Raw genomic sequence first — 24724 nt, 5'->3', positions numbered from 1 at the left:
AATATTTTTCTAATAAAATTGAAGAAAACAAATTTTATTCCAAAAAGATTTGGCAGAATTTTAAATCCCTTGGATACAAAAATCAGATACAAAAAATGTTTTAAATATTAACGGTGAAAATTCACACGAGTCAGTCTCTGTTGCAAATCATTTTAACGATTTTTTTACAACTGTTGCAGCCACAGATATATAAACATTTATTTAGCTCCATATGTTGCAGCCAAACTTGTAGAAAACTGCCAACTGGCAAGAATTTATTTACTGTTGATTCCACTATTATTAAACAGTTTTACATCAATTCTAAACATTCTTTTGAAAAACTGTGTCTGAAAATTTTGTATTTAAAGAACTTTGTAGTTTAAATGTTTGTAAAAGTACAGGTCTGGATGGAATACCTGCAAGATTTTTAAAAGATGGAGCTACATGTAGCTTTCTTAAATTACCTGTTGCTTTCATAATAAACATGCCTATTGCTTTCATAATAAACATGTCTATCAGAGAAAACTTTGTCCCGGATGATTTAAAACTTGCCAGGGTGAAACCATTATATAAGAAAATAGTACACTTGAAGTGGGCAATTATAGAGTCTGTTAGTATATTAAGTATTATCTCTAAGATTTTAGAAAGAACTGTATAAAATCAATTAGAATCATATCTTGTTAAAAATAATTTATTGTATGAACACCAATCTGGTTTCAGAAGTTCACATTCAACTGCATGATACTTGTCTCATACATTTGTTAGATCATATCAGACTGAATAACTCCAATAGCTTATTTACTGGAATGATAATGATCGATTTGCAAAAGGCATTCGATACTGTTGATCATAATATTCTTTGTGGAAAACTTCACCTTATGGGAATTACCGATACAGACTGGTTTAGATCTTATCTTAATAACAGAAAACAATTAGTACATATTTGAGAGGTTTCTTCATCTCCATCAATAGTAAATTGTGGTGTTCCTCAGGGAAGTATTTTAGGTCCGTTGCTCTTTTTATGCTATGTAAATGATATGATCACCAGTATCGATTCTGAGTGTAAGCTCATTTTATATGCTGATGACAGCACTATATACTTTTTTTCTCATCATGATTCTGATTTCATTTCACAAAAATTAGGTAAAGCTCTAGAATCTTGTTCAGATTGGCTGGTTGATAATAAACTGTCTCTCCACTTAGGAAAAACTGAATGTATGATTTTTGGTCCAAAGAAAAAACTTAAGAAGATTAATAAGTTCAATATTATTTGTAATGGCCACACTATTGAATATCAACTAAGACAGTCAAATATCTTGGTTTGAAAATTGAAAATGTTCTGTCTGCAGAAGAAATTGTTAATAGAACTATATCTAAAGTAAACATTAAGCTTAAATTTTTGTACAGAAACATTAAGTGTATATCTTTTAACTGTAGAAATTAGCTGCTTTGTTCTGCTTTAATCCAATGTCATTTTGACTATTCTTGTTCGTCTTGATACGAAAGTTTAAATAAAAGTCTGAAAAGGAAACTGCAAGTAGCTCAAAACAAAGTCATAAGGTTTATAAAAGATTACCATCCAAAAACTAGTTTAACTCCTTCTGATTTTACAGATGTTAACATGTTAAATATTGAAAATGGAGTAAAACAACTAAAACTTAATTATATGCATAAGCTTTTTATAATTTATAAGTGTCCAACTTATATGAAAACAAACTTTGTTCGGATGACCGATATACACAGTTACAACACTAGATCAAATACGTTAATTTTTTTCAATTCCTCATTGTAATAAGACATGTAATGGCACTTTTTTCTAAATGGTATTAATGATGATAGTTTGCAGATGATGTAAAAATGTATTTCAATCCAACTTTTTACATAAACTTCTGTTAAAGCCATTAGGGGGTGTGGGTGATGTTGCACTTATCATTTCCTATGTATCATCAAACAGGTCTGCTTCTTATGTAATGTTTGTTGTGTTATTGCTTCCGAGGATTCACTCTTGTTTACATGTTTTTTTTCATTAGTTATATAGTTTGTTTGTCTTTCATGTTTTGTATATTGTATTATGACACTATCCACTTATTTAGAGTTCGGTAGGCAACTTTATGATAGAACTTTATAGTTAATTTGGGCCGATGTGTAAAGGGCTTTTGATGGGGTGGATGTCTTTGGTACGAATGACTAGAATTTTTTAGGGTGCCATCCTTTGCAACGATTGCAAAAGATCTCATTATTTTGATGTAGGTGACGTTTTAATTAGATAACATCATAATTTACGTATTTCCCAAAATAATATGCGTGATCGCAGCATATCAGAGACTGAATGTCTTAATCAAATGTCAAATCAGATAGTTAGGCAACATTGTGTTGTGTACGTTATTTCGGCTAGATGCGTTTTCGGAGAGCTCGTCAGCAAACTTGAATATTTTTTTATTTTAAATACCACCGAACGTGCCGATAAAAATGGCTCTAGTACAACTCGATCGCGCTCAAACTAAAAAATTGAGAAATTCATTTTTAGAACGGACTTTTGTGCAATCGAGATGGGTATCTTTAATGAGCTTATGGCAATGATGGCCTTAGCAGTCCTTGCAGTTGTTTGTGGACCGTGAATTGTCGAAGACTGGAACAATAAGCTCATGGACGGTAAACTATGCTATTACCTTCGCAGGAAGAGACAGTTCAAGATTGCTATTGATTAAAACGAACAGGAATTGAGAAATGATGTGAACATCAGTTAACATTTGCAATATCGGTCCAATTTGCGGAATTAGCTGGAGACAAGTGCCAAGTTTTCGGATAGCTTTTTTCAAATTTATGTAGAGTCAGACCTACCTTCCTACTCAAACCCCTCGTGGGTTGACTCCAATAGCTTTTGTAATGGTATGTCAGTCCATCTCTTTCGCTAGATTAAAATACATCGCAATATTTATTTCGCAGATTTGATGGACACCTGCAACGTTTTTAATTTATCAGCGTTTTATTAGTTACAACTGGATCGTCTTAGCATATTTGGCGATGACAGGCAACGTCAATAATGTGTTAGTTTACTGCTCTATAGTGACAACATGAGCACAAGTAAATTTCCGACAATACTTTATACATTTCGATAGGTGGCATTGTAGTTAAAGTCGATGGCGCTTTTGTGTTTGTTGATAGCAGCATATAACAATTAACGTGTCAGTATTTCATTAAATTGACATTAGACCCGTATTAATGCAAAGATGAGAATGTGATAATCGTGTTTCGCTTTTTTGTATTGCTTTGTGTACTTTTCTCAACAGCATTAATAAATTCTATAGAAAAAAAACCCAAAAAACAAAAAAAAAGACTGTCTGATAGACCTCTGTATCACTATTGATCCATTTTGATTCATGTACCAGCTTTATTTATAACATAAATATTTGTTTCTACATGCTGTCATATTTTTGTCGCTAAACACCATAACTTTTTTCGCGTGTTCCATTATGACGTCGCTTCCAGTTATTATACCCCCAAAAACGAAGTTTGGGGGGGGGTATATAGGAGTCACCCGGTGGTCGGTCGGTCCAGCGGTCCTTTGCATTTTCCTTGTCCGGAGCATAACTTGAAGACTAATGGTTGGAATTCAATATAACTTCATACAATGGTCAAGCACATTGAGAGGAAGTGCAGTGCACAAGAACCATTACTCCATCTTGACTAATTACAGAGTTATTGCCCTTTGTTACTTTTCCTTGTCCGGAGCATAACTTGAAAAGTACTGGTTGAAACTCTAAACAACTTCATACAATTGTCAAGCACAATAAGGGGAAGTGCAGTGCACAAGAACCATAACTCTATCTAAAGTAATTACAGAGTTATTGCCCTTTGTTATTTTTCCATTGCTTTCTTTTGTCCGGACTACAACTTGAAGATAAATGGTGGGAATTCAATATAACTTCATACAATGGTCAAGCACATTGAGAGGAAGTGCAGTGCACAAGAACCATAACTCCATTTTGACTAATTACAGAGTTACTGCCCTTTGTTACTTTTCCTTGTCCGGAGCATAACTTGAAAACTACTGGTTGGAATTCAAAACAACTTCATACAATGGTCAAGCACAATAAGGGGAAGTGCCATGTACAAGAACCATAACTCCATCTTGACTAATTACAGAGTTATTGCCCTTTGTTACTTTTCCATTGCTTTTTTTGTCCGGAGCATAACTTGAAGACTAATGGTTGGAATTCAATATAACTTCATACAATGGTCAAGCACATTGAGAGGAAGTGCAGTGCACAAGAACCATAACTCCATTTTGGCTTATTACAGAGTTATTGCCCTTTGTTACTTTTCCTTGTCCAGAGCATAACTTGAAAACTACTTGTTAGAATTCAATACAACTTCATGCAGTTGTCAAGCACATTAAGAGGAAATGCAGTGCACAAGAATTATAACTCCATTTTGACTAATTACAGAGTTACTGCCCTTTGTTACTTTTCCTTGTCCGGAGCATAACTTGATAACTACTGGTTGGAATTCAAAACAACTTCATACAATGGTCAAGCACAAGAACTATAACTCTGTCCAGAGTAATTATAGTGTTATTGCCCTTTGTTACTTTTCCATTGCTTTTTTCTTGTCCAGAGCATAAACTTGAAAACTACTAGTTGGAATTCAAAACTATTTCATACAATGGTCAAGTATATTGAGAGGAAGTGCAGTGCACAGAAACCGTAACTCTTTTTTGACTAATTTTTTTTGCCCTTTGTTACTTTTTATTGTCCAGTGCATAACTTGAAAATTAATGGTTGGAATTCAATGAAACTTTATACAATGGTCAAGGGCAGTGAGATTAAGTGCAGTGCACAAGAACAATAACTCTATTTGGACTAATTACAGTTATTGCCTTTGTTACTTTTTATGTCCAGTCAGTGCATAACTTGAAAACTAGTAGTTGGAATTCAATACAACTTCATACAATGGTCAAGCGCAATGAGAGGAAGTGCAGTGCACAATAACCATAACTCAATCTTCAGTATTTATAAAGTTATTGTCCATTGTTCCTTTTCCTTGTCTTTCTGGACTTATTACAGAGTAATCCAATTAAACTTCATCAATGGACAACCACATTGAAAGGAAATGCAACATACAAGAACCACAACCATCTTTAATTGCCCAGAACCATAACTCTATTTCAATTCTTTACAAGGTATTCTATTACTAGTAACATCCTCATTCTGAAGCAGTCTTGCGGGGGTTTTAATCACATTTAGTGATAGTTCTAGTTTTATTATGTTTTGCACTGATGAAGGCATATAGCCGAAACATATGCAACAAATTATTACTGAATGTTCGTGTTTGTGTGGCTTGTCTGTTTATAGAAAAATAATAATATAATAATAAAATAAAAACAAAAAAAACATTTACAGAATTTAAAGAAATGGAAAATAATTCTTGGTTTTATTTGATTGAAAAGACAGACCATCTGATGTTCATCTTTTACTTTTGGCCTTATATCTAAAGTAATTCATCATGCAATATAATACTTATTTCATAAAAAAAGATATAATTACAAAACAAAAAAAATGCATTTGTATCAAATACAAAAAAATCTGCATTTGTATTAAATACAAAAAATCTGCATTTGTATTACTGTTATGTAAATCTGTCATTTGTTATACATGTGTATAATTTAAATATTAATATTACTTGATAAATAGATAAAACATCTTTTTATAGATCAAATCAATGTGCCTAGCACCTTTTCACTTTTCCTTATGTCTTCAAACTTCTCCTTGATAGGAGCTGAGGAACAAGTCACTTCTCCCTAACATTTTGGTACTGCTAGAGCTCTGATAAGGCATAATCTAACTTGATCCAGCAGGCTGCTCTTCTTTGGACATTTTCAATTTGATCAATTTGTATTTTTGTGTGGGGAGACCATGCTTTGTACCATATTCTAGCTGGGGTCTGACTAACGTTTGGTGTGCTATCTTGGATGGCATTCATGTTTATTTTTGTAGCCAACATTTACCATTGAAGACATGTCTTGTGGCATTGAAATGATTATTTTACTTTCATTTCAGATCAAGCTTTATTATTGACATCTGGTATTTAGAATGCCTTTTGGCAAGAGAGGAAAACTTGAGCGAAGAAAGGGATACCATAAGAAAAGGGTTAGAAAAGCACAAGAAAAACCACAAGGTGTGATTTGTTCAATATGTTCATTTAAAAATCTTTAGTTTTAGAGGAGTAGCATAGCCATTTCACACATCTTTGATCAATAGTAATATGAATTATATCTGATAAATAAGTGGTACACTGTTGTACTTCTGAAGGCTTCAGTTGTCCTGTTTATTTTTATGCCCCCGCCATATAATGGCTGGGGCATAATTATAGTGTTTACCCTGTTTCATCATTCCGTCCTTTCATCATTCTGTCATCATCAGTTTCCGTTCATTATCTTAGTAACAGTTGCACAAATTCAACTCAAATTTGACATATGGATATGTCATGAGAAAATACAGGTCAAGTTCGAATTTGGTCATGGTTCCATGATTTTTTGGCAAAGTTATGCCCCTTTTACTTTAAAAATAATATGAAATTTTCAGTTTCCCTTCATTAATAATCTCTCTAACGGTATTACACATTCAATTCAAACTTGGCATATGGATATGTTATGAGAAAGTACAGGTTAATTTCGAATTTGGTCATGGTTCGATGAGTTTTGGCAGAGTTATGCCCCTTTTACTTTGAAAATAATATGAAATTTTCAGTTTCTGTTCATTATCTCCCCAACGGTATTACACATTCAACTCAAATTTGACATATGGATATGTCTTGAGAAAATACAGGTCAAGTTCGAATTTGGTCATGGTTCGATGATTTTTGGCAGAGTTATGCCCCTTTCACTTTGAAAATAATATGAAATTTTCAGTTTCCATTCATTATCTCCCCAACGGTACAACACATTCAACTCAAACTTGACATATGGATACATCAAAGGAATGCGCAGGTCAAGTTCAAATTTGGTCTTGGTTCAATGATTTTTGGCAGAGTTATGCCCCTTTCACTTTGAAAATAATATGACATTTTCAGTTTCTGTTTATTATCTCCCCAACATTACAACACATTCAACTCAAATTAGACATATGGATATGTTTTTGGAATGCCCAGGCCAAGTTCGAATTTGGTCATGGTTCAATGATCTTTGGCAGAGTAATGCCCCTTTTACTTTGAAAATAATATGAAATTTACAGTTTCTGTTCATTATCTACCCAACAGTGTTACATATTCAACTCAAATTTGACATATGGATATGTCAAAGGAATGGGCAGGTCAAGTTGGAATTTGGTCATGGTTTGATGACTTTTTGGCAGAGTTATGTCCCTTTCACTTTGAAAATAATATAGATACATCTTAGGAATAAGCAGTTTAAGTTTGAATTTGGTCGTGGTTCAATGATTTTGGACAAACTTATCTTTCTTGAATGTTGGAAAAATTTTGAACTTTCAGTTTCAGCACTCATACTTTTGTGGAAATGTATGTAGCCATTATTTTGGCTACAAATATGAAATATGCTATTTTCAAAAGGTTAAGACTGAATAATTTCAGTGCTTTGAACATTGTATGAAAATGGTTTGTGTTAACATTGAAAAGTTTTAAGGGCTTTGAACTGCAAATGAAAAAAATAATTTGTGCAAACAAATTTGGAACTAAATATTATAACATCTGAAATTTTGGCTGCATGCGGGGGCATCCGTGGCATGATGACACATTTCTAGTTCATTTATAATTCATTAGCTTCAATCTATTTTTCAGTTCAACTGCTTACCTATATAAATTACCAATCATGTTTGTCCACAGTTTGTGTTTCAGTGAAATATTCAGAAAATAAAATACTGTTTTGCTCGACTATCCAATGAAAAGTACTGTAGTGCTATCCTACTTATCTGGCCATTGGTGTCATTGTTGGCATACATGTAACTCTTGCATATGAGATAGTAATGGAACATTGAAAATTTTCTATCAAATCAAGTTTTTTTTTCTATATAAAAGGGTAAAATGACAATATAATATAGAAATATCACTAATGATGTTGTGGACTTCATTTGGTGTCGTAATTTCCCACAGCTAAATCTGTGACGTACCGGAAACTGGTGATTAGCTAGGTCTTCGCGCTGTCACATTTATTTAGCTACCTACATCTTGGAAAATCAATAAATATGTAGGATTTATGTATTAAACATATGTGTTTGAATAAATCACAAGTTACACATGTAGTAATTTTTTGGTCTAATAGAAACTAACGCAGACCTTTAAGTATTTTTTACCAATGTGTTAGAAATAAAGATTGAATAGCGGGATTTTATGTATTAAACTTAACTAGCCAATTCAGCCTTACAAATATTGCAGAGGGCCTTCTTATCATTTACTTTTGAGAAAATTCCACACTTTTGACTTTCCAGCTGACATTATTATTAAATACAATATTTTTAATGTAAAGTGACATCATGTTTATAAGTAACACATTTATGAGGTTGTCTCCCTTTGTATCGGTACAACTGAAACCCGATAACTGTACCGTTTTGAAAAACGGAAAGTCAATACATACCAATTTACTGGTATATTGATCCAGCCCTAATAATTTTTCAAAACTATTGAAGATATTCACTTTAAACTTAATACACGTTTTCTTTGAAAAAACTTTGAAAATTCTTGCTTAATGTGTTGCATGCTACATTATTCTTCAAAATAGCTAAAGACATTCACTTTAAAAATTAACACATTTTTTGCAGGATCATAATTGTAGGTCACTATTCAAGGCCTATAACTCTCTCATTGATTTTACTGAATTGTGGCTTTTTTTTAAACTTAGAAAATTCTTAGTTCATTTTTTTTTGTGCAGTCATCATAACTATTGAATGTATTCACATGAAATTTGATACAAGTCTTTGGGTCACTAACCAAGGTCCATAACAATGACATTGATTTTGACTAAATTATAGCCCTTTGTGAATTTAGAAACTTTTTGGTTAAAGTTATGATTGCAACATTTCCAAGGCCCATAATTCTGGAATGGATTTTGAATGAAATAAGGCCCTTGTGTACTTAATAAAATTCTTTTGTCAATATCCAAGACTTATAACTACATGTGTACAATGTATGTCATTTACATTATTTGTATTTTTGTGAATAAAATCTTCCTGTTTGTTAGTTCTTACTTTATCCAGGCTATTATTGTACTACCAACCACTGAGAATAGTCTAACACGCTGTCTTTACAACAGCTGTTGTTATTGTATTTGTAATAATTCTCCAGTAATTAAAATTTTTGTAAATAGCAGTGTTTTGTCATTGAAGATTTTAGCATGAACAGTCTTACTAAAATATGATAAACAAGATCAACAAGGAAAGGCGGCGCTCAACGAACGCAACTAAGCCTGCATTATTTTCTAGTTTGCCATGTTTAGTTCTAGTTACATAGTTTTTTTTCTTTTATTATAACTTGGTATATTGATTTAACAGCATTTATTTTTATATTTTAGAAGTTAATGAAGAGCCAAATGATGATTACTTTGATATTTTAAAAGTTCAAGTAGAGCCAAGTGTGGATAACTTCGTTATTTTAGAAGTTAAAGAAGAACCAAGTGATGATTACTTTGATATTTTAGAAGTTAAAGAAGAGCCAAGTGCTGATTACTTTTATATTACAAAAGTTAATGAAGAACCAAGTGATGATAACCTTGATAGTTTAGAAGTTAAAGTAGAGCTAAGTGATGATAACTTTGATGTTTCAGAAGTTAAAGAAGAGTCTAGTGATGATTTCTTCAGAAGTTGTTTTGATTCAGGTTTTGGAAATCTCAATGGAGATCCATTTGAATTCATTTCTGATAAACAAGTAGATAATGACAATTTAAAGGCGGATGAATATTTTTTGATACTTGATAAACCTTATCAGTACTATGAACAAGATGACATTGACGCTCTTATTGCAACTGAAACAGCACGTGTTTTTGATAAATTGAAGGAGGAAGCAAAATATTCTAAAAACAATACCAGTTTCATATGTAATAGACATAGCAATTTTATAAGATTTGTCAGTCTCTATGATGAAGACATTGTGAAACTGAAAGTAGTATTTACTGTGTCTCATGATTTTACAATTTCAATTCAAGTACATGAAAAGAAACTACCCTCAAGTCATGAAATTTGGACAGTTATACCTTCAGTTTGTTACACTTTTAGAGTTCTTGAAAGAATTCTGAAAATTGTTGGATCATATACGACATGCAATGGAAATCCTGATCCTAGTTTTCAGGAGTTTATTCCTTATGGTTCATATCTTGATGCAAATGATGCACCAAAGAAACAAGGCTACAGAGACAACTATACTGGAAAATCTTCTATATACTCAACTTCTTGTCATCTACTTACTAAAGGAACGCGGTGTAAAAACTGTAATGTCTACAGAGGAACTTTAAGATCTTTGCTAGGTAGAAAACAAAAGAATGATGGTGTTAAAACAACTGAAATAGACTGGCTTCACTGCCGCACTGCAAACAGCAAGTTGACAGAGAATCAAAAAATTCTTAAGTTGCAACAGCTTAAGGAGTATTCATTGAGTTTAGAGAAGGAATTAAATGTACTTCGAAAAAAAGTATCTAGTGAAATTGACAACAAAGGGGTGGTTCCACCAGAGAATGAAAATAGGGACTTTTTTCATGTTGTTAAAGGATTTAGCACAAATGAAAATTTGAACGAATGTGAGAAAGATGAACAAAAATATAAGATGCTATTTTGGGAGGAACAGCTCAAGTATAGCAAATTGAAAGATAAGCGTCAAATGAGATGGCATCCCATGCTTATCAAATGGTGTATTATGCTTAGAAGTAAGTCTGGAAGTTTGTATGATTTGTTAAGAAAGTCCAAATTTATAAGCTTGCCAAGTGAAAGACTATTGTATGACTATACACACGTAGAAAAAAATGCAACAGAATTTCAGCCTGAAACTACAGAAGTGCTTGACAGTGAGATCTGTGGAGATACTGGTAAAGAAGAAAATGCAAAACGAAAACATAGTCTAGCACCTATAGACGCTACTCCATTACCAAAGCGCAAACGAATTTCACTTTAATGAATGGCTGTTTACAAACGCTAAATTGAAATGGAATTATGCTATGATGTCATTGATGTGTTCTAAAACTGGTGTTAACAGTGAATGAGTGCAGTTTGTGTTATTCTTTTGACTTCCATGTTTATCTCTTCCACAGAATTGCATTCATTATTATATTAATACAAAAAAAAATCACAAATGACATGTTAAAACTAACAATTTGATGAATGCTATCTTTATATTTAAAATGATACAGATTGAAAATAAATATCCTATTTCTTAAGCATATTTCAAAACGATACCCTATTTATTGCCTGTTTTGTCTTTTTCATTATTTAATAGCATTAAGAACATTTTACTGACTGACCCCAAAGGTAATTTTGTCATAAAAGTGCATTGATGTATTTGTATGGTCAATAATTCTGTAATTTGTGGATGTCCTAAAAATGACTTGTCAGAGATTTGTTTAACATGAGGTCTGTGTGTCATGCTCAAGAATTAGATTTTTAGCTCAAAAGGTCATGATCACACTAAAAAATGAGCATCAAATGTTGTAATAGAAATTTTATATAAAAGTGCACTGATGGTCATGGCTGGTTAATTATTCTGTCATTTCTGAATGGAATTTGAATAAAATAACAGAAATGGTTTTGACATGATGAGATGTGTCACATGATTTATTATTGTGCCTTGAAGATAAATGTACATGTATATATGACTTCATATGTTTGTATGTACAATGCATGCTCAGTAACTTGTGATATTAAAAGTATAGAAAGTTTCCATTGTAATTATTTCTTGTTGTTGCCAGTGGTTAATTCGTCAGACTAGTTATTTTAATAAAGGTTGCTCAATGCTGGCTGCCTTTGTTTAAACCCCATCAGGGGCAAGTTGTTATTGCCTTGAGCATGAAACTTTACATTCATTGCTTAGTAGTAATGGTTTGTGTCAGGAACTTAATTGTGACTGAGTCTATAAGCTTATAGCGTCCAACACATACTAAATTGAATTCTGTATAAATTAAAGGTCAAGGCACTAGAAAACGAGTTGGTCTCCTATAATACATAGATTAGGTGTGGTGGTTGGTCATGAGTAAAAAAAATGACCACTGGATTATTTTGTCCAAGTTTACTGTGACCTTGACAACGTAAACTTTTTTTCTGAACCAAAAGTAGAGAATGTATACATTCTTGGCATTCATTAAATTTATACAATTTGGTGCTTGAGTTGAGTCAGTCAAATGTCAAGGCTACTATGGCATTGACCATCAAACGTAGACCAAAAATTAATAGGAATGCTTTACAGGCTTATGCTTTGGTGTATGGGTTAGTCATGATTATAAGATTACCCCCGTTGATAGTGTTGTCAGTTGGTCAATAGATACTGTGACCTTTACCTTTCAAGCTTGTCGGGTCAATTACTAGAAAGTGATTTGGCCCCCTACAATCCTTAAATTTAGTGTGAAGGTTGCTAATGGGTAGAAGATGGATGGCCCTATAAAAAGGTTGTAAATAAGAAAACTATATATATGAACCATAACTAATTGGTTTTCAAAGGGGGTACATATATATTTCTCAAACACCCTTGTTTGTCCTTTTGTATAGAATATGACCATTGTATACAATGTAGAATATGACATTTGTGTATACACGTGTATCAAAATACATAATAAGTTAATCAAACATACTGCATGCAATGTTTTACAAATATAAAGACTTTAAAAGTGAATGCATAAGATTTTTATAATAATATGAATGCTACATATATGTTATGTACAATGTATATTTGAATCCCATAAACAGTTAATTTTGAAATGTTTATTTGTCTAAAATTTACGTACATGCTTCCTTTATTGTTACCGAAATAGAAACTGTACTGCAGACAAGTGAAAGCCTTATTTGCATATCCAATATTTCACCCCTACAAGTGCTATATGTTGCCTTTCAAATCGCCTTTCACTTTGAAATTCAAAGGGCTATTTTTATAGTACAACAACTGAGGTGCGTTTGATCTTTATTTTTATGCTACGATTTGCATCTTCGTGTACTTGTAAAGCGCTAGTTAATGAAAAAAAGTCTTCTGCAATTGCGACATTTTTAGCTCCGCTTTTTCATTGAAAAAAGTAAATTATATCAACTGATATAGGTAAAAATCAAATCTGCCACGTTTGTGTGCGATATGTTATTTTGACATTATATAAAAATTAAAAAGGAAATTTACTTTTAATTACTGTTAAATAAAATGATTTGATGAAGCGTAATGTACTTATAATTATCCACAGAAATTATCAATAATATGTCAAAATAGCCAGAAATAGCCGTTACTCCGTTAGTAACGAGATGAAAATATTGTGATTAACATATATATATAGTAATTCATATAGATATTTTTCCTATTACTTTGAAATTGTCGCTCATATTGTCAATACTTATGCATTTCTTTCGTTAAAAATTAACAAAATGGTTTGATAACTTTTCTTAAATAACAATTGTTATATTCTTAAATAACAATTGTTATATACCGCTATATTTTATTTAAGAAATAATATATCCCAAACTGTGATTTTATTGCTCAATAACATCACTGTTTGGAGTTCGGATGCGGGGAATTATATCACGAGGGCGTAGCCCGAGTGATATAATGATGCGCATCCGAACGACAAACAGTGATGTTATCAAACAATAAAATCACCGATTTGGATATATTATTTCGATTCTAACACGACATCAACAAATAAATGCTGCCGTACATTATAATTAGCTTAATTGCGCCTGATTTGTTTCCGTACTTATTGTCAGCGCGTCACATTTTTAGTGGTTACGTCACGTGTATAATGATTACGTCACATGTCTAAATATAGAACGTCAAACAGTGATTTTATAGCATAATAACACACACTTTCGGTTCTTCTATGTTCAATAGGGAAAAATGCGGGTCGTGTTAGAATAAACAATCATTCTTCTGTTCATTCACAGTATTCTTATTCGCGATAAAAATATATTAATATACATGTGTTTCATTTGAATTAATTAAAAAAAAAGAAAAAATCTTTAGCATATAAATTACGCCCTTAATATGACCAATTTTGAAGAAGCAATTTTAAGAATTCTAATACTAGTACATTAATTAATTAATTCTAATAAATTTTACACTATATATTAGTAATTTAACATCAAAGCTATTTTGATCTGTAAACGAAGATGAAATTTTATGAACTCGCAAACCCAAAAAATTAGCCTGGCATAAGAATACATATCAGAACTAATTATTTTAAATTTGCATACATAGCTTTCATATTGTCTTAAAGGCTAATTATGCCTCAGAAGTTCCGAAATTCAAGTTCAGATATGTTTTTAATAATGTGTTAGTAATGGATTTAGAACATGTCAGATGTTAAACAACTTAGAAAGTAATGCGGTAAAAATGTGCAGTAATGTGCCGTAGAGTAGTACTGCGATCACTATAATTATACCAATTATCAAGGAGCAAAAGAAGTAAAAGATATTTTATCTATAGCATTTGGAGACTGTAAAAAGATGCCAAACATTTTGATGGCATTTCGGGACATAATTGGCAATTCCACCCGATGTACCTTTGTTGAGTGTATATGTATACATATAATTATAATCTGGAGCGCTTGTCAATCAACTATCATACCATACGTGTTAAAATTACCATGATATAAAACAAAGTGATGCGATGATGGTTTCGTTAACTGACGAAAATGAAAATGAAAGAGTCTATAAATATTTTATGAGTTACTTCAGAACAACTTTTTCTTTCGTTGGATTTTAACATATCGCTTATACTTTATGAGCTTAAATTAATGGATTTAAACAGATCTATACAATGGTCCCGATTCTTGATATAAAAATAATGAAGTAAATAGGTAATTCAGTTAAGTGATGACACAATATCTCTAAAGTTTCGGAGATTATAGAAGAATAAGTTGATATCAAATCAATAATACTTTAAAAAATTAAGAAACTATGTCGAACTATTTTGGTAGATCTTGTATTTATTTTCAACGTGAAAATGCTCTTAATTTGATGAACGACTTTTATTATTCTGTTTAATGAAATAAACAGTGAGTTGGAAAAGTCATTTTGCATTTCTAGCTTAGAAATGATTCAATTGTTAACTTATTATTCCAACATTCAAATACGATATATTGGCCTTGAATTCCCCGAGCAGTAGGAGATAGTGCTTCTATGAATATTTCATAAACATTCGCCGAGATAAATATCATTTTTGTTTCGTATAACACTTTTGTTCAGTTAAGAATTACAGTTTAAATGATACAATGAAAATAGAAATTGGTTTTTAGGCATTATAATTTAGTTAGAATAATGTTTGCATGTGCTTCATCACTGAAACCAAAACATAGAAACAAAATCGAATACAGAATGGATTTTGATATGTTTTATTTGTAATTAAAGCTTACTGAATTTGTTTATAAAAATTCATTAATATATAATATGAAATAGATCATAGAAGAGAAGTTATTTTTATCATTTATTTTGTCGTTGTTGTCTCATTCCACACAACAAATTGATATAATGGCCGACACTTCAGTTGATGCCTCAATAATTTGGAATTATTTAAATATACTCTGTATATTAGAGAAGGAAATAACTATGTTTCATGTAGTTTAATCATTATCGTACCTTACAGAGATCCTTTCGATAAGAGCACAAAGAGGTGCACTATTTGTAGTTGTTGCCATGTAGAGGATCATTTTTGATCTCGAGAGCTCTATTCGATGATGCACACGCTTTTCGCCGTATAGTGCACCAATACATCTGCACCAATATATATGGTGTGCAGTTCACACAATAAAGCTCAACTTTGATACTCTTTTCGAAAAGAGAGGACCACATGAGTGCAATGCACACAAAAGTAAGTAGAATGAGATTTAAGTGAAAGTTTTCCATCCTAAACACTGAAATTATTGGAATCAGTGAGCCCGAAGGAGATGACAACACTTTAAACCTATATACCTATTGATATATGATTGTTCCATGTGTAGGGTTTTTTCCTTTGGATAACCTTTTGATCTAATTTTAATATCTCATATTAAGTCCTTGCAAGTAATTCATTTTACGTAACGATCTCTATTTGGATGACTTCTTTCTATTAACAAATACCACATGACATATCTTTATGGTTTGTTTTAATTTTGTAATAATTTCTTATTTATGTTTTGACTGTTAACGAAGAAAAAAAAGCATTATAAAAACTCGCAGCACAATCTTTGCAATACATTGTTACATTAAAAATCTTACATTTCGAATTAAGAAGATGTATATACATGTGTCTTTTAAAACACACAATGTATCACCAGCAGTGTATTATTATTTTATCCAGTATATTCTCCTTTTTGAATACAAAAATTTCCAGTTGAATTCTTTTTCATATCTAAAGACGTAGGAAACAATACACTTCCGTGATAGCTAGAAAGATATCAGTATCTTTTAATAATACATAATTCAAGATATATTTGTATAGTTCTTAAGTAGTCCTTTAAGCTACATGCCTCCAGATGGATCAAAATTTTTCAATAAAATCAAACTTAAGAAAAAGTCACTCAAATTTTAGGAAAATAAACAGATTCAAGATTCAAGTAATATTTTACATGTTCTGTGCGATTAATGACTGATTTTTCAGTATTAACAACTATATTTCTACTTCGTTACTAACGCAGTAAGGGCTATTTATGCATATTTTGGCCACATTTTTGGTAATTTACGGGTGTTGTAAGTACCATTGATAATGTGTAAATTGCTTCCTTTTGGTTACTTCACAATATTCAACATTCAGATACATTTTCAAAGTTTTCATGAAAATTAGAATGAATCTGAAGGCGTGCTGCTTTAATGTTTGGTTCTTCTTTAACATGTATATTGAAATTTGTCTGGCTGAATCTAATTTGATATATTCAGCTCTTGACCTCAAAACGTTTTAAATCTTATTTGATTAGTCTGGATTCAAATTTATTGTGACTTTGCAAATATATACTCCATGAGATTAGATAATAATTTAAATTTGCAAATTGTGTTTGCAATGCGACATCAAGTTAAAGGCATAGACAGGAAATTGATTATTGAGGCAGACAAATAATACAATAAAACCACCAGTCTGGAGATTTATCTGTGAATTCAAGAAACTGCCATTTGGGAATATTGTGTCACTATTGCAAGAGCTTTATTAGGTTTCCCTTAAAATATCAGTATTTGCCTTTATTCCTAAATAAAGCGTACACTTTATCTTTTTTAATAAATGTGTAATAGAAAACAGTAATTTTTCACTTCGTCCTACCACTAATAAAATCACGGAAAATGATTAATACATTTAAAATGATATACTATTTCTTCTTATTTGACGGCCAACCTTTTCCCGATACTTATTTATGTTTCGTTTGTTGAATCATAACCTTGCAGAATAAGATATCACTTTGCACTACTGTCAAAGGCTAATTAACTGTAAAGGTAAGACCAAACGACATTAAGAGAACCATATCACACAAACGACATGTCTTAGACTGTCTGAATTTTTAAGACCTTTCATTTGATTAAAATGCAAATAGGGGGAAATGATAAACTCAATTAATTACACAACTTAAACTTAAATCTTGTTATGCCAAACAAATTAAAAAGCACCATGGTAAGGCAATATAACATGCAGGCGGTCATAAATAGAACTTAAATAGCATACAAAAAATATATCTTCTTTATAAAAACTGGAAATAAGAAAATATATTTGTACCCTTAGAATAAAATTGCAAGTTTCATTGTAAAATTCTAATGTTTTATATATGTTGCGTAAAGTGTACATTGAATTTACAATTGTCTCTTTCATACAAACTTGTATTAATTTGTACGTCTTGGAATTTAAAGTTAAAACGAAAGGTAAAACATGTATAATTCAAGTTCTTCCATTGTAAAACGATTGTTGTATCTTATTGATGGACATTTTTCATACATTTTTGTGTTTTCGTCAAATGGCGTTCCTGGATGCATTTTCATTGAGCTTTGCCTCTTATTTACTATCAGTAACTTTTGAACAGCGTTTTGCTTTCAAAACGTTTGAAATTGACATCAACTTAAATCCCATTGTTGTTATACTGATGACAGACATAGATAAATGATACAACACAGTAATTTTCTGAAATGTAGCAAATAACTTTTGTATGATTGTGCCCTGTGCAGCTACTTAATGTACTTTTTGACATAATGAATAAATATTTCAGTTTAGATTTTGTTACATTTATTTTAACATCTTTAATGTCTGATATTTTGTGTTGTTTGTATAAATTATTTACGTTTTTTAGCGCGTACCACAAAGAACATTATTACATAATATATTAGTTTGAAAACTTTCAAATAATTTACAATATTTCGTTTACAAAATCTTTCTCTTTTCTATTTTTTTGTCGCATAAACATATTTCATTTTAACAGAAAGCATTCGCTTTGTTTTTGTTCTGACTTTAAAAGGTTTTGCTTGATATCTTAAATTAATACACATTGATTTACAAAATGTAGTTTTCTTTGATTTTGTCAACAAAAAGCATTTACTTATGACATATTATTTCCAATAGTTCCTTTTCTAGAGGTAAAAAATTGACAGTTAACATGTCTGCAATGGCAGACTTAACAAAAACGCAACACCCACGGCATTTTGAGATGTTTTATCTTAAGGACATAATTGTCTAGACTATCTATTCTTTTAACAAAATTAATACAGTCGAGTAAATTTCTATGATTTATTTAATTCTGCTCGGACATATATGTTCCGTATCTTGCAAATTTGTTTCAATTTTGTTGCTCCAAGAGAATTTTAATCATGCATTTTTTATTCAAAACTTTGAAAGATAATACCTTTGTGTCTTAGATTATTCTTATTTCCAATTTCAACAGAATCAGCCCTTTGGAAAAATATCGTTAAGTCTATATCATTTTTATACGTCTGAAAAAATTTCGGCACATATTGTTATGTACCTGCCAGTCCGTCTGTTAGCAATTTTGTGTCCGCTCAGGTCAAGGCCACACTAAGTGAAATTTCGTGTCCGCTCTGTTTATTTTGAACTGACGGAAGATCTGTAGAAATGTCACTTGTATTGACATGATAAGTAAGAATCTGTCAATACCTAAGCATTAATGATTTCCATAACAATATTTATTTTTGTGATAATACATGTATTAATATGCTTCGCCAGGACACACTGAGATAATTACTGGCAATGATATAAGTAAGTTCTATAGCTTAAAAGCCGTGCATGCAAGTATACAATAACGGAGAATAAAACATGCATATTCGGATAAAATGATGGTTTCGTTTACTTATTTTTTGTAATGAATATGAAAGTGTCTATAAATATTTTATGAGTTACTTCAGAACAACTTTTTTATTCGTTGAATTTTAACATCGCTTATACTTTATGGATTAAAACAGATATGTTGTTGTTGTTTTGTTTTGCTGTAAAAAATCTATTCAACGGCCTCGATTCTTGGAATAGAAATAATGAAGCAAATGGGTAATTCATTTAATGACAACTAGTATTAAGGTAAATTTGTGTCTCTTTGCATACTGCAAGCTAATGAATAAGTGATGCCACAATAAATCTAGTGTTTCGGAGATTATAGAAGAATAAGTTGATATAAAATCAATAATACTTTAAAAAATTAAGAAACTACTAGTATGTCGAACTATTTTGGTAGATCCTGTATTTATTTTCAACGTGAAAATGCTCTTAATTTGATGAACGACTTTTATTATTCTGTTTAATGAAATAAACAGTGAGTTGGAAAAGTCATTTTGCATTTCTAGCTTAGAAATGATTCAATTGTTAACTTATTATTCCAACATTCAAATACAATATATTGGCCTTGTATTCCCCGAGCAGTAGGAGATAGTGCTTCTATGAATATTTCATAAACATTCGCCGAGATAAATATCATTTTTTGTTTCGTAGAACACTTTTGTTCAGTTAAGAATTACAGTTTAAATGATACAATGAAAATACAAATTAGTTTTTTATGCATTATAATTTAGTTAGAATAATGATTGCATGTGCTTCATCACTGAGACCAAAACATAGAAACAAAATCGAATACAGAATGGATTTTGATATGTTTTATTTGTAATTAAAGCTTACGGAATTTGTTAATAAAATTTCATTAATATATAATATAAAAATAGACCATAACTAAACGTTTGAGAAGTAATTTTTATCATTTATTTTGTCGTTGTTGTCTCATTCCACACAACAAATTGATATAATGGCCGACACTTCAGTTGATGCCTCAATAATTTGGAATTATTTAAATATACTCTGTATATTAGAGAAGGAAATAACTATGTTTCATGTAGTTAAATCATTATCGTACCTTACAGAGATCCTTTCGATAAGAGCATACAAAGGTGCACTATTAATAGTTGTTACCGTGTAAAGTCATTCTTGATCTCGAGAGCTTTATTCGATGATGCACACGCTTTTCGCCGTATACTGCACCAATATATCTGCACCAATATATATGGTGTGCAGTTCACAGAATAAAGCTCCACTTTGATACTCTATAAAAGAGAGGACCACATGAGTGCAATGCACACAAAAGTATGCAGAAAGAAACTGCAATTTGATTGACTGTTAATGAGATTTAATTGAAAGTTTTCCATCCTAAACACTGAAATTATTGGAATCAGTGAGCCCGAAGGAGATGACAACACTTTAAACCTATATACCTATTGATATATGATTGTTCCATGTGTAGGGTTCTTTCCTTTGGATAACCTTTTGATCTAATTTTAATATCTTATATTAAGTGCTTGCAAGTAATTCATTTTACGTAACGATCTCTATTTGGATGACTTTTTTCTATTAACAAATACCACATGACATATCTTTATGGTTTGTTTGAATTTTGTAATAATTTCTTATTTATGTTTTGACTGTTAACGTAGCAACAAAAAAGCATTATAAAAACTCGCAGCACAATCTTTGCAATACATTGTTACATTAAAAATCTTACATTTCGAATTAAGAAGATGTATATACATGTGTCTTTTAAAACACACAATGTATCACCAGCAGTGTGTTATTATTTTATCCAGTATATTCTCCCTTTTTTCATATCTAAAGACGTAGGAAACAATACACTTCCGTGATAGCTAGAAAGGTTTCAGTTTCTTTTAATAATACATAATTCAAGATATAACTGTATAGTTCTTAAGTAGTCCTTTAAGCTACATGCCTCCAGATGGGTCAAAATTTTTCAATAAAATCAAAGAAATATTTACTAAAATTTTAGGAAAGTAAAAAGATTCAAGTAATATTGTTACATTTTCTGTGTGATTAATGACTGATTTTTCAGTATTAACAACTATATTTCTACTTCGTAACTAACGCAGTAAGGGATATTTATGCATATTTTGACCACATTTTTGGTAATTTACGGGTGTTGTAAGTACCATTGATAATGTGTAAATTGCTTCCTTTTGGTTACTTCACAATATTAAACATTCAGATTCATTTTCAAAATTTTCATGAAAATTAGAATGAATCTGGAGGCGTGCTGCTTTAATGTTTGGTTCTTCTTTAACATGTATATTGAAATTTGTCTGGCTGAATCTTATTTGATATATTCAGCTCTTGACCTCAAAACGTTTTAAATCTTATTTGATTAGTCTGGATTCAAATTTATTGTGACTTTGCAAATATATACTCCATGAGATTAGATAATAATTTAAATTTGGAAATTGTGTTTGCAATGCGACATCAAGTTAAAGGCATGGACAGGAAATTGATTATTGAGGCAGACAAATAATACAATAAAACCACCAGTCTGGAGATTTATCTGTGAATTCAAGAAACTGCCATTTGGGAATATTGTGTCACTATTGCAAGAGCTTTATTAGGTTTCCCTTAAATTGTCAGTATTTGCCTTTATTCCTAAATAAAGCGTACACTTTATCTTTTTTAATAAATGTGTAATAGAAAACAGTAATTTTTCACTTCGTCCTACCACTAATAAAATCACGGAAAATGATTAATACATTTAAAAATGATATACTATTTCTTCTTATAGGATGACCAACCTTTTCCCGATACTCATTCGTTGAATCATAACCTTGCAGAATAAGATATCACTTTGCACTACTGCCAAAGGCTAAAAAGCTGTAAAGGTAAGACCAAACGACATTTAGAGAACCATATCACACAAACGTCATGTCTTAGTCTGTCTTAATTTTCAAGACCTTTTATTTGATTAAAATGCAAATGGGGGAAATGATAAACTCAATTAATTACACAACTTAAACTTATAATCTTATGCCAAACAAATTAAAGAGCACAATGATAAGGCAATATAAATAAGTAGTAAATAAATAGAACTTAAAAAGCATATACAAAAATATATCTTCTCTATGAAAACAGGAAATAAGAAAATATATTTGTAACCTAGAATATTGTAAAATTCGACTGTTTTATTGATGTTGCATACAGTGTACATTGAATTAACAATTGCCCCTTTCATACAAACTTGTATTAATTTGTACGTCTTGGAATTTAAAGTTAAAACGAAAGGGAAAACTACGGAGCCCCTAAGTTGACATTTTCCACATTTTCCCCCGGGATTTACTTCGTTTATACGAAATATTATTTCGAAATTACGAAATATTAATTCGATTTTACGAAATAATAATTCGTAATTTCGAAATATTAATTCGTTTTTACGAAATATTGATTACTTTTTACGAAATAGTAATTCCTTTTTACGAAATTTTTATTCGTAATTACGAAATATTATTTCGTAATTACGAAATATTAATTCGTTTTTACAAAATATTAATTCGTTTTTACGAAGCATTATTTCGAAATTAAGAAATATTAATTCGTTTTTACATAATCTTATTAAAGATCATTGTGAGCTTGACAAAGAACATATTAATCTCACAAAGGGGTCAATTACAAGCCTGGATCAACCTTCGATTATAAGCCGAATGATTCTCAAGTTATTATATTTGAGAGAACAGGGTTTTTGACTGAGAAGTCATTCTCTATCCAAAATTTTCTCTTTTTCCCCACTGTCAAATACATGTTCCTATCAGTAATGTTTTAATTTTTGAGGCAATTAATCTTTTACGACATGTTTCTTTAAAAAGAAACATGCTATATTATTACTTTCTGTCATCATATACATTAGTAAAACTTAAGGAGCGGGAGGGGGAGGGGTTGGGGCTTCAGATTTTCACTAATCTAATCAATTTGAAAAAGTATATTTCCTTACAATTTATGTATGGGCACCGTGCGATCATAAAAACATAATATTTTGTCTCAAAACTTAATAATATCGACAAAACGAAACAGAATAAAAGAATTTACATGCCTTAATATTTAGTCAGGAACTTAGTTTTGAGGCCTTGTTCATAAATATTACCAAAACTATTTGAAACCCTTGAAAAATTTTAATTCTTTTTTACGTAATTACGAATAAATTTGTCGTAATTACGAATTTTTATTTTTTAAAAACGAATTAATATTTCGTAATTACGAATTATTATTCCGTTATTACGAATTATTATTTCGTAAAAACGAATTAAGTTCAGGGGAAAAAAGTGTGGAAAATGTCACATTAGGGACTCCGTATTAAACAAATATATTTCCATTTTTTTAATTTGTAAAACGATAATTTATCTTATTGATGTACATTGTTCATACTTATGTTCTGTTAGAAGCGCTATGTGTCGTTCCTGGATGCATTTGCATGGAGCATTTTGGCCTTATTTACCAACAGCTTTTTGTTTCCAAAACGTTTGAAATTGACATCAACTCAAATTCCATTGCTGGTTTACTGATAATTGACATAGATACATAATACAACAAAGTAATTTTCTGAAATGTAGAAAAATAACTTTTGTATGATTGTTCCCTGGGGCACCTTTTGACATAATGAATAAATATTTCAGTTAAGATTTTGTTACATTTTTTAAACATCTTTAATGTCTGACATATTGTGTTTTCGCAATAACGTATTATCGTTTTTTAGCGTGTACCACAGGAACATTATAACATAGTATATTAATCGGAAAACAGTTAACTCGCAAATAATTTACAATATTTTGTTTACAAAATTTTTTCTCTTAATTATTTGTCGCATTAACATATTTCTTTTTTACAGAAAGCATTGGCTTTGTTTTCGTTCTGACTTTAAACGGTTTTGATTTATATCTTAAATTTATATATATTGATTTACAAATTGTAGTTTTCTTTGATGCATTTACTTATGACATATGTCCAATTATTGTTTTTTCTATAGAGTTAATAAATTGTCCGTTAACATCTCTGAAATGGCAAACTTAACAGAAACGCAACACCCAAGGCATTTTGAGGGACATAATGGTCTAGATTATCTATTCTTTTACCAAAATTGGTCGGTAAATTTCTTTTTTGATTTATTTAATACTGCTCGGAGATATGTATCTATGACGTATCTTGCAAAACAGTTACAACAGAATTTCAATCATGCATTTTTTATCAAAACTTTGAAAGATGATAACTATATGTCTAAGATTAATCTTATTCCAAATTTCAATAGAATCAGTCTTTTTGAAAAAAATACTTTTAAGTCTATATCATTTTTAACGCCTGAAAAAAAAAA

At 30.8% G+C, this 24724-nt stretch overlaps 2 protein-coding genes across 4 annotated transcripts in view; one reads left to right on the top strand and one right to left on the bottom strand.

Annotated features, from left to right (window-relative positions):
* Positions 1–24724, bottom strand: part of LOC132716134 (galectin-3-like) — a 134737-nt gene that overhangs the window by 49689 nt on the left and 60324 nt on the right. The window lies entirely within an intron of this gene.
* On the top strand, positions 2208–11848 carry LOC132716130 (uncharacterized). 3 transcript variants are annotated; one of them, XM_060699309.1, is made up of 3 exons: positions 2208–2225; positions 6039–6156; positions 9500–11848. In XM_060699309.1, the coding sequence occupies exons 2-3, from the start codon at positions 6072–6074 to the stop codon at positions 11086–11088; spliced, it is 1674 nt and encodes a 557-aa protein (XP_060555292.1). In that variant the 5' UTR covers positions 2208–2225; positions 6039–6071; the 3' UTR covers positions 11089–11848. The 3 variants fall into 3 exon arrangements, with proteins under 3 accessions (XP_060555292.1, XP_060555293.1, XP_060555291.1); XM_060699310.1 differs by lacking the exon at positions 2208–2225 and having other exon boundaries at positions 5541–6156; positions 9503–11848; XM_060699308.1 differs by lacking the exon at positions 2208–2225 and having other exon boundaries at positions 5551–6156.

The sequence above is a fragment of the Ruditapes philippinarum genome, unplaced genomic scaffold, assembly GCF_026571515.1.
Source record: "Ruditapes philippinarum isolate M1 unplaced genomic scaffold, ASM2657151v2 ctg128_1_1_1_1, whole genome shotgun sequence".
Classification (NCBI taxonomy): domain Eukaryota; kingdom Metazoa; phylum Mollusca; class Bivalvia; order Venerida; family Veneridae; genus Ruditapes; species Ruditapes philippinarum.
This window is presented reverse-complemented; position numbering and strand designations above follow the sequence as displayed.